Source organism: Herpailurus yagouaroundi, unplaced genomic scaffold (genome assembly GCF_014898765.1).
Source record: "Herpailurus yagouaroundi ecotype Mexico unplaced genomic scaffold, PumYag 217, whole genome shotgun sequence".
Lineage (NCBI taxonomy): Eukaryota > Metazoa > Chordata > Mammalia > Carnivora > Felidae > Herpailurus > Herpailurus yagouaroundi.
In genome coordinates, this window is record NW_024412448.1 from 3,014,690 (window position 1) to 3,025,155 (window position 10,466).

General features: G+C 59.4%; 1 protein-coding gene across 1 annotated transcript in view; it reads right to left on the reverse strand.

Moving 5' to 3' along the window:
- DNAH17 (dynein axonemal heavy chain 17) overlaps nucleotides 1-10,466 on the reverse strand; it is a 112,935-nt gene that overhangs the window by 11,659 nt on the left and 90,810 nt on the right. The window contains exons 52-60 of the mRNA XM_040456779.1: nucleotides 8,896-9,100; nucleotides 8,276-8,440; nucleotides 7,932-8,072; nucleotides 7,502-7,672; nucleotides 5,840-5,962; nucleotides 5,086-5,279; nucleotides 2,117-2,265; nucleotides 1,250-1,377; nucleotides 327-554 (exon numbers count right to left, since the gene is read on the reverse strand). Coding sequence (XP_040312713.1) covers nucleotides 327-554; nucleotides 1,250-1,377; nucleotides 2,117-2,265; nucleotides 5,086-5,279; nucleotides 5,840-5,962; nucleotides 7,502-7,672; nucleotides 7,932-8,072; nucleotides 8,276-8,440; nucleotides 8,896-9,100 — 1,504 coding nt within the window. The remainder of the gene's footprint in view (nucleotides 1-326; nucleotides 555-1,249; nucleotides 1,378-2,116; nucleotides 2,266-5,085; nucleotides 5,280-5,839; nucleotides 5,963-7,501; nucleotides 7,673-7,931; nucleotides 8,073-8,275; nucleotides 8,441-8,895; nucleotides 9,101-10,466) is intronic.

Sequence of the window (10,466 nt, forward strand, 5' to 3'; positions counted from 1 at the left end):
GCCCCGAGCAAACCGCCAGGAGCAGGGCCCCTTCCTGAGGTGACGCACACTGCATTTACCTGCACTGACTCGCAGGTCGCGAAAGTGGTTAAAAATACGCATTTCTGGTTTTTACAGCCGTAATTTGAACACATCGCACATTCGACTCAGTTTTGCGCGGACATGTTGATTTTGTGGTGCAAGGTGCGAGTGTGCGCTGTGGTGTGGCGTGCTGCGCCGAGGACCTGTGCAGAGGCGTCCCCACAGTTCCCCCCACAGTGGGGGCCAGGGGCTGGGGCTGCATGGGGGCCGGGGGGCCGGGGACGCACCAGAGGGAAGCGCCTCACCTGAGTGAAGAGGTCCAGAGCCTTGTGCAGATTGGCGTGCATGCCCGTGGGCGGCTCGTTGGTGATCTTGATGGCGTTCTCCAAAATGCCCTGGGGGATGATGTGGGACTCGGGGCTGGGGGCGGGCTCGGCGCTGATGAACACGCGGTAGTCCTCGTGGCTGCCCGTGCTGTATCGCTCCACCTTCTTGTCCAGTGTGCTCAGCCACCGCGCCACGAGGTGGATGTTCTGCGGCCGAGACTGGGGCTCAGCGCCCACGCGCCCCTCTCCGCCGCGACCGCGTTCCCTGGCAGGGGGTGGTGCCCGCTGTCCACCCTTCCCCTGGGCGCGCTGGGGAATGTCCGCTACACGGCTGAGGCCTGGGAGTCCGTTCTTGTGCTCCGTTAATTCAAGACCCCCAGCCCCGCGGTGAGTCCTTCCCGGCCGCCCCCACCCCCCACCCCCGCCGGCACAAGGCTGGACGCTACGGTCCCCACCCCTCCCCTGAGAGGTTTGGGTAAAAAGGAATGGCCCGAAGCTGGGGTCTCCACGTGGGACCAGGCTGGCCCTGCAGACTGAGGTCAGCACCCGCTGGGGTCAGTGGGAGCTGGGCAGGCCTAGAGGTGTTGGTTGAGGTGCAGGAGAGGGGGTGGAGAGGCTGCTGGGCCCAGCCGGGTTTACCCAAAGTGTGGACAGAGTGCCCCCAGGCCACTTTTGCTTCCCCCAAACGAGGAGGAGGAGGGGTGCTGTTGGCCACTCGGGTGTTTTGTGAACAGCATCTCTTTCGGGGTCCTCGGGCCTAACCCCAGCGTCCTGGGAGCCGCCTGTCCCCTCCCACGGTTGTGGGTGCGAACCCCATGACCGGCTTTCTTTCGAGGCTTCGGGCCTGTCCCCACGGCCGCCTCAGGGTGGGGAGCCCCTGCACCAGAGGGGCGCCTCCGTACCTGCAGAATGACCCAGTGTCCCATCTCTGCCGCCACATCCAGAGCATTCTCGGCCACCACCTCTTGTCCCTGCCCCAGGGACACGTTGTGCAGTTTCCCGTTGTCTATGGTGAATCCCAGTTTCTTCCCTAAAGGAGAGGAAATGCATGGGGGGCCTCTGACGAAGGTTGAGGCTCCGCAACCCAGCTGAGAATTCCACACGCTTCCTGCTCTGTTTTGTATTGTGGTAAAACACACTTCAGAACGTCAAATTTATCCATTTAAGAACCATCTTAAAGCATACAGTCTGGTGACATTTAATAGTCACGATGTTGTGCAACCATCCGTCCGGTTCCAGGACGTTTTCATCACCCCGAATGATGCCCCGCCCCTCCACTTCCTCTCCCTCCACCGCTCCCCGCTCCCCCCACTGCTGCCACATCACAGCGGTCTGTCGCTACGGATTTACCTCTCCCGGATGTTTCAGATAACCAGAACCACATAAATGGGGCCTCTGTGTCTGGCCTGGATTCCAACCGGCGCAGTGTTTTCTAGCTCCTTGCGGGTTGCGCGTGTTGGCACTTTATTGCTTTTTGTGGCTGAGCGCCAGCCCGTTGAATGGATTTACCACGTTGGGATTAGCCATTCAGTAGTTGAGGGACGCTGGGTTGTATCTGCCTTTTGGCCGAGCCAACAGCCCTACGAAGTACCTGCTCGGACACCTGTTTTCACGCTCCCTCTGATGCCCATCACTTTCTGGGTCTTTGACAGAAGCTGTGAGACCTCACCGCGGTTTTGATGGGCATTTGCTGACGACCAATGATGTGGGGGCCCCCTTCTGTGACCCCCCCCCCCCCCCCCCCCCCGGCCCCAGCCGGCCACACTCACCCAGGGCTTCCACATCTTTCAGGGGGTCGACGCCTGGGGACAGGATGAAGAATATCGGCGTGGAGGGGCTGCTCTCCTCGTAGGACTTGGAAAACTCAACGCTCCGGCCCTCCACAAATTTGCTGCCCATCTTCTCTTCCACGAAGTTCCTGAGGGAGACGCACTGGTCAGCCCCGAAGGCAGAGGGGGACAGGGTGGGCTGTGACCCCAGGGGGAAGGGCCATTTCTTAGGAGGCTTTCTAAGGCAGAGGATGTCCCCGGCCGGAAGGCAGTCCTTGTGGGGGCTTTCCTCGTTGCAGGGAGAGGGTGTGGAGGGGGAGCAGGTGCTGGCACCCCCTGTCTCTGCCCGGCCCTGCAGGGCACCCTTCCCTGGAGAGGCCTGCATGCGAGCAGGTGAGGCCGTGTCACGCTGCCCCGTTTTCAGAGGCTCCCAGGTCACTTGGGGGGGGGGGTGGGGACACAAGCCCCAGTGGGGCCACAACCCAGGGCATCACAGATGAGCACGCCCTGGTGCCAGGAGGCCCCTGGGTCCTTCGAGCCCTCTGTGCCCCCAAGAAAGGGGTCGGGTCAAGTTCTCTGCTCCAGCAAGGGCGGCAAGAAGGAGAACACAGATGGGGCTCTGCATCCTGGCAGTCCTCCGACCAGGGGTTGAGGAGGAAGGATGTTCACGTTGTAGCCATTTTGGTGAACTTCAAGGACCACAAAACATCAGATTTTTCATCAGAAAAATCACAGGGGAAAAAAAAAAAAGGAATGTACATCAATATCTCTCTTCACAAAAGCACTTCTTTGTTCCAAGTCCCAAACTGTCTTTCTTGACCCTCAGAAGTCTGGGGTCCATCGAGGCCCCTCTCATGGGAGATCTAGTGTTCTTTGGGGTGACCTTTGGATCTCGCTCTGCCCCTCTCCCTCCATCACCGACGGCTGAGCTTACTGTATTCTCAATGAGTCACAGGAGCTGAAATGCTAGGATTCAGTGTCTTTAGAAGAAGCAAGTCAGTCCGAAAGAACAGTGGGAGAGGAGGTGCTCGCTCTCAAGCAGCCGGCCATCTGGATGCTCTGTCCTCATCTTGGAGGACCGTCAGGTGGCCTCTTGGTGGCCTGCTCACTTGGAGGCCACCCCACACCCTCCGACTCCCTCCCTCTGACTCCCTGGGGAACCTCGGAGGCTCAGGACTTTCCAGGGACACTTTTACAGTGTTCACCCGCTGCTCTGGCCTTTGCTGGCTTCTGTGCGGTTTCCCAAACTGATGCTGGCTCCTGGCCAGGAGGGGTGGGGTGGGGGGGCATGCCTTCCAAAGGCCTCCAGTTGTCCTCGATTCCGGCCTTTGGAACTGGCTGGGAATGTGGATGCTAGGATCCTTGTCCAGGAAGGACTTCTGGAACGTAGGCAGGAATGTCACTAAATCACGGTTACTAATGATGTGGCCAGGCCACGTGGTCATTCTCTGCCGGTGAATTAACGATGAACGGCGCACACTGGTTCCCGATGGGCTCCGCCACTCTGGGCGCCGAGTCCTTGGCAGAGGATTGCGGGAGCCCGCTCCCAGCCACGACAGCCACAGTGGAGAAGCCACATCACAGAAACTGCTGCAAACCAGGGCCTTTGTTGGGAGAGATGTTTGCCGGCACCCCCACCCCCAGGTGCCACCCTCTCTGGGCCAGTGAGCCTCGGGCCATGGGGGGGCCCCCGAGTGAGCTCATGCTTTGAATGGTGCCTGGCACACGGTATGCCCTCGATGAGTGCTGCTGTTTCTTGCTGTGGATTTCAATTCCCTTGCTTTTAAGCTACACTGCTTCTCTATACCCAGGGACACTGCAGAAACGTCACAGCGGGATTTGGGTTCACCTGGTGTTTGGGGTCGCCCAGGCCTCTGCAAGGTGCAGACGCTCATGGGGTCCGAGTTCCTTCCTTCGTGACACCGTATCGTGCCATGTTGGAGAGTGGGCGCAGGTGGTGACTCACCACAGTGCTCTGGAGGCAGCCGGCGGGGACACCCGAATATGCCCAGCTCCCCCAGGGGGCCGTGTGCCCGCTGTGCTGGCCAGCTGTGCGTCCTTCACCCTGACCTTTCCCAGACTTTGTTCCAACTTCTTCCAGCACGTGACGGGGATGTCTTGTTTCTGTCTGGCCCCTTCCTGCCCTGCCCGTGAGCCCCCAGCAAACAGCAAAACAGAAATGTCTGTGAACAGCCAGTGGCAGAGTCCGGCCGCTGCTTTGGTTGGAGGGGAGTTCTGTTAGGGACACAGGCACCGTTTGGGGAATCTGGCTGCTTTTGGGCTCTGCTAGGACAAAGAAAAGGCAAAGACACTGTAATGTGTCATGTCGGAGAACAGACACTGAGCTTGGTTCCTTGTCTGCTCTGTCCTCCCTCCTTCTGGTGGCATCTCCATCCTCCCTGGTCGCCCTGGTGGGCAGGAGGGAAGTCCTCTCTGCTCCAGGTGAGGGTGGATGGGACATCTCAGGTGTCACCCGTGGGGGATCGGTGCAGGTGTTCTGTGATGTTGTGGCTCCTGGAGCCTTTCTGTGAGAGGACAGTCCCAGCAGGGGTGTGAACGGGATGGCTTGCCGAAAGGCCATGGTGATTAATTTTCCAGTCGTGCAGAGGTTTTGGGGGCAGAGAAATTATTCACGAAATTGGAACAGTTCTCTCTGCAAAGGAGCCAAAACTGAGGAAAAGATTGAGCTTCAATTTAGCCAGTGAGGGCATCAAAGTCCTGGGGTGCTGATGGCTTTGCCACTGTTCCCACTGCATCTTAAAAGGACTCTGTGTGGCCCCAGAGCCATTAACGCCCACACTTTGAAGAATCTTGACGGCTCAGGTGGGGTGTCCTGTTTCCCCATCACTTGTGCCTCAGGCTAGCAGGAGGAGGGGGCGGAGCGCCAGTGGGCGGGGTCCCCATCCCTCCCACCCCCCACAGGGTGGGGCCACAGGCAGCTCCTCCCCCACGCCGGGCGCCACGCCCACCTGATGGCGTAGGTCATGCGGTCCGGCCGCATGCACCTCAGCACGCAGAGCTTTTGCAGCGCAGTTTTGTTCTTCCACTCCTTGGGGAAGATCTCCTTCTCCGGGGCTTCTGACTCCACCAGCTTCTTCCACCGCTTGGCGGACCCTTCGATGTCGCTGTCCAGGTTCTTGAACTCATCCATCTCCGACAGGGCCTGGGGGCAGATGGCCTTTCAGCTCCCCGGTGCTGGCGGAGGGTGGGCCGCCTGGCTCAGCCCTAAAAGGAGCCGCTGGCTCCACTGTGGGCCCCGGATAGAACCACGGAGCGCATGACCCGGGGCCGGCCTCCTCCCCCCCTCCCCCCAGAGGGCTGTGGGACCGGGGCCGCTCCCACCGCAGGGGACCCCATTCTTCAGGTCTTGTGAACGGAGACCCCCAGGGCCCCTGAGTGCGTGTGCCCGGAATCGGAGGAGCTTCCTTGGCCCTTTGCACTCGGCCAGAACGGGAGGTAGGGGTTGGTGGTGGAGGGGCCGCCCCGCCCGTGGCTCAGCCTGCGGGGTGCAGGCAGGGCTGTGTGCGGGTCGTAAGGACCGCCGGGTTCAGACAAGAAGGTAGTTTCCTGCGAGCCGGCAGGTAGCCCTCTGCACCCCGGCCCCTCCTCCGGGGTCCGCCCCCCGCCCCGTTTCGCTGAATGTCCGCCTTGTAAACGTCCCCAGCGTGAGCCCCAGGGGCTGGGCGGCAGAGAGGGGACGCAGTGATGGGGCCCGCAGCCCACCTTGATGCCGCCCCATCCCTGGTGCTGCAGGAAGTCCACCGGCGACAGGGCCCCGGCCTTGAAAGGGAACCGCAGGAGGAAATCCAGCTCTACCGGATTCAGCTCTTTCTTCATGGACAAGACCTGGGGGGACACGGGGGCCGCTCAGACGTCAGCCCACAACGGCAGGGCAGGGCGGCCGCCAGCCCCTGGCAGGAGCACCTGGGACCTCGGTCACAGACGTACAGACAGACGCAGGGCAGGCCGAGGAGCTCACACCCCTGGCCCGTCCTGCCCTCTGGGTCCGGGCAAGACTTTCTTTTCACCTTGACTTGTTGATTTTTTAAATTGTGGTAAAATACACAGGACACAAAATGTACCGCCTTACCCCTATTAAAGCGTAAAATTTTCGTAAAATCGTATCACCTCTATCTAGAAGCAGAGCTTTCTCTTCTTCTCAAAGGGAACCCCTGACCCTGTGCACAGCACACACACACACAGACACACACCCACAGCCGGGGCCACTGGTGACCCCAGGGTCTATGCTCTGTCTGGATCTGCCCCGTGCAGTGGAATCCTGCAGATGTGGCCCGCTCCCGTCAGCTTCTGTCACTCTGTCCTCCAGGTTCACCCACATTGTAGCCAAATGATGTTCCGTCGTGTGGAGAGGCCACGTGTGGTTTATCCACTCATCCTCTGATGGACGTTTGGGCCACATCCACCTCGCGATTGATTATCAGCAGAGCTGCTGTGTTCGTATACAAGTCAGTTCTTTGGGACACGTACGTCTCCGGTACATATACACATACGTTTCGGGACGGGGAATTTTCTGGGTCCTAGTCCATGTCGCCTTGTCACGCGTGCCCACCAGCTCTGTGGGCGCCCAGCAGGCCGAGTCTCGGCCCTTGAGAGGTGGCTCGGCCCACTCTGTCCATCTGGCCGGGGAGCTGGGGCCGCGGTCACCGCAGCGCCACAGACGGACAGCCGCGCAGCTCCTCTCCGACGCCACGGAGCAGAGTTTCACGCGAGTCAGACCCTCTCTCTCTTTTTCTTTCTGTCTCTTGGTCAGAAGAGAAACTCCTTTGGAAATTTAGGGCGTGCATCAAGTATCCTGCTGCCCCCTCGGTGGGGAGAAAGCGCACGCCGGGCCTGCCGCTCAGGAACTCATGCAGGTGAAGGAAAACCTCTTCGACCTGGACCCTGACTCATAGTTTGAGTTTGGAAGGGAAGCAAACTTCCAGAAGCTATCTAGAAATTCGTGTTTTCTGTCACACCCATGAGACCGTGAACCAGAGGGTGGAGGGGCTGTTTGATCGATTTAATGGAACAATCCATTTAATGGCTGTTTGGTCAATTTCAGCGGGTCTGTCTGTATGAACAGGAGAACTATTTATCCGTCAGTATCTTTACTTCCTTAAGAGATAGCGTTCTGCGTCCAGGGTGGTTATCCGCCCGCTGGCGCAGGACTGCTTGCTCGGCATTAACGTAAATGCAGTGAGAATGATGGGTCTTTGTAGAATTCTCTTTAACGGACCTCCCCTCCAGTGGTTGCCACCTACAACCGCGCCCGGTGTCAACAGAACCCCAAGCAGGTCCCCCAGCATCGTTCGATGACTCCAACGAACGCCATCACTCGGGAATCTGCATTGCGGGCCACACTCCGAGAAGGGAGGCCAGACTTGCCTGGAAGGCCACCTGGGCCAGGAAGATGAGTTTGTCCCGTTCGAAGAGCCCGCGGGCCGTGTACATGTAGACAGAGTAGGTGATCTCGTCCGTCAGGTTGATCACTCGCTGCTTGACCTCCTCGGCCGGGGCGGTCTTCTGGATGGCTTTCTCAAACACCATGTTGAAGGCCTGGGGAAGGGGTGCATACAGGCTCATGGGGCTGGAGGCTACCCCGTGCTTCCTGTGGGGGCTCCAGTTTATTTCCGCGGCGGGTGGGGGTCTGGGGCACCGGGAGAGGAGCCCCTCCCCGGGGTGCTGGCCTGGAACAGATCCCGTGCCCCAGCTCCCTCTTCCCACCTCTGTCTACAGCCTGGACCCCGACTGTCCTGACGGCTGGGGGTTCTGTGGACTCCAGGCCCCCCGCCCCGGAGCCTGGCTGCACCCACACCTTGAGCGAGAACTGATAGATGGGGTTGATCTTGTTGAGGTCGTTGAGGATGAAGTACAGCAGGGACGCCCTCTCTGCGGCTGGCCGGTAGTTCTCTCTGGCCTCGTTGATTTTAGCCTCTGTCATTTTTGCCTCTTGTACCTCAAAAAAAAATGGGGCTCGAGTGGGACGAGCAGGTGGATAGCGCCAGAGGGCAGTGGGTCCGCCCCCTGCCTGGGGGGACCCTCGGCCGGCAGCTGGCATGCTGCTCCTGCCTTGGGCCCCGGGGCATGCATGGGACTGTGGCTTCTCTTTTCAGTGACCGGGGGAGGCGGCCCCCCACGGAGGCGGCCATGTGCGCTCACCTTCTCCTCGATCTCACTGGCTGTGTGCTTGGTGGTCTCCAGATTCTCCACTAAGGCTGTGTCCCCCAGGAAGTTCCCCGACGCCGCCGACAGACGGGCCAGCAGGGAATCTTCCAGCTCTTTCAGAACAATCTTGAATTCATTTTGAGACTTGGTGAGGTTGGCCTGCAGGAGGGACAGACCGCGGGGCTGGGGGGCGGGCCCAGACAGCGGCCGGCGCTGCCCCCACCGCTCAGCTGAGGCCCCAGCACGGACGGGAGAAGCCTGAGCCTGTCCTGGGCAGCCGTGTGTGGCCAGGGAGCAGGGCCTGGGACCACTCTGAGCCCGCTCTGACCACGCACAGGGGCCGGCCGCAAAGGCCATGCTGGTGGGGCAGCGGTTTGGCACATGGGGCCGTCTGGGCACCGCTGAGGCTCCTCTGCCGTCAGTGAATTAGTCGTCTGGTCTGGAATTCGGTTTGGGAGGCCACCGGGGAGGAAGAGTGGCTCGTTCTGGTGCACTTAATGCCATCGGTGCGACAGGCTGGGATGCTTTGGGGTGGCCGCTGCTGGGTCAGGGAACCTCGCTGTGACTGAACAGCCCGCCCCGAGCCACGTGGGGCTGACGTCAGGCCCCGGTACCTTCAGCTGCTCGAGATCTGGGCGCTCCTTGGCCACCACGGCAGCCAGGAGTTGGTCCTCGAGCCCGTCCCTGGTGACGAGGAAGTTGATGAGGGTGCACTGGGCTTGCACCTCGGGCTTGTAGTGCGGGTTGAAGTACTTGGTGTGCAGGATGAGGCGGAACTTGGGGTGATACTCCATCTCCTTGTCGCCGATCTTAATGAACCTGGCCGTTAGGGGAGGCAGGTTAGAGCTGCGGTATCACCCACAGAGACCACCTCCCATAGCAGCCTGGCGGCCCCCTTGCCCTGGGCCCCACTGCCACCACCGACCCTCCTCGGGTCACCAGGAAAGGGTTGCGTCTCTGCTCGTTCCAGTCTTTCTCTCTGGCCTGTGGTCAGGACCTTCTAGAAGGTGCACCTGCTCTCTCTCCGGCTGGTTTGTGCCGATCTTTATAGTGGGGATCGCGGGGCTTGGTCAACTCTGGCGACACTTTGTACTCACCCGGGAGCTGGCACAGAACTACTCCGCCTGGGCCCCACCCCAGAGCCACGAACACCAGAAGGACGCTGACATCCCGATTCAGAACACCATTACGTTCTGGAAGCTCCCCCGAGGGTGGGGGGAGTCTGAGAACAGCCAGGGTCAGAACCTGGTCTGCTGATCCACTGTGGGGGGACCTCTTCTCTCTGCTCCCCTTCTTTCTGGTTGAGCTCACTGCTTTGGAGGCTTCTAACTTCAACTCTCGGGTATCACCGCTCATACCAAGCTCTTTTCAGAGGCTAGGACATCAGCATATTTGTTTGTTACCTCTATTCTGGGCTTCTGCACGCACCCCCGCATTGAAGGGTGGCCCCTAACACCTTTGACGTTTACATTTTCAAAGTTGACTTAATTAAAAATTTTTTAATGTTTATTTTTGAGAGAGAGAGAGAAACACCGACTGAGCCACCCAGGCACCCCTAATATTTTTTTATATTAGAAAAGTAATACCAGCTCAGTGCATCAAGCAGTGAATGGAGGAACCGAATGAGGCACAGCCACACTGCGGACGGTTGCTCAGCAGTAAGAACGATGAGTTCCTGACACACTACTGAACAGACGAGCCTTAAAGACACAGCTCAGGGAAAGCGGCCAGACCCAAAAGAGCCACGCCGCAGGACTCCCTTTATGTGAAATCCACGGAGCTGGAGGGCACAGTGGTAGGCACCAGGGCCTGGCCGGTGGGGGGGAATAGGGAGTGACTGCTTCGTGAGTACGGGGTCTCCATCTGGAGGGACGCAAGTGTTCTGGAACCAGACAGGGGTGATGCTTGCAAAACACTGAATGCACTCAGTGCCACTGAATCGTTCATTTTAAAATGGCTAATTTGGGGGCGCCTGGGTGGCTCAGTCGGTTAAGCGGCCGACTTCGGCTCAGGTCATGATCTTGCGGTCCGTGAGTTCAGCCCCGCGTCGGGCTCTGTGCTGACAGCTTGGAGCCTGGAGCCTGCTTCCCATTCTGTGTCTCCCTCTCTCTGACCCTCCCCTGTTCATGCTCTGTCTCTCTCTGTCTCAAAAATAAATAAACGTTAAAAAAAAAAATTAAAAAAA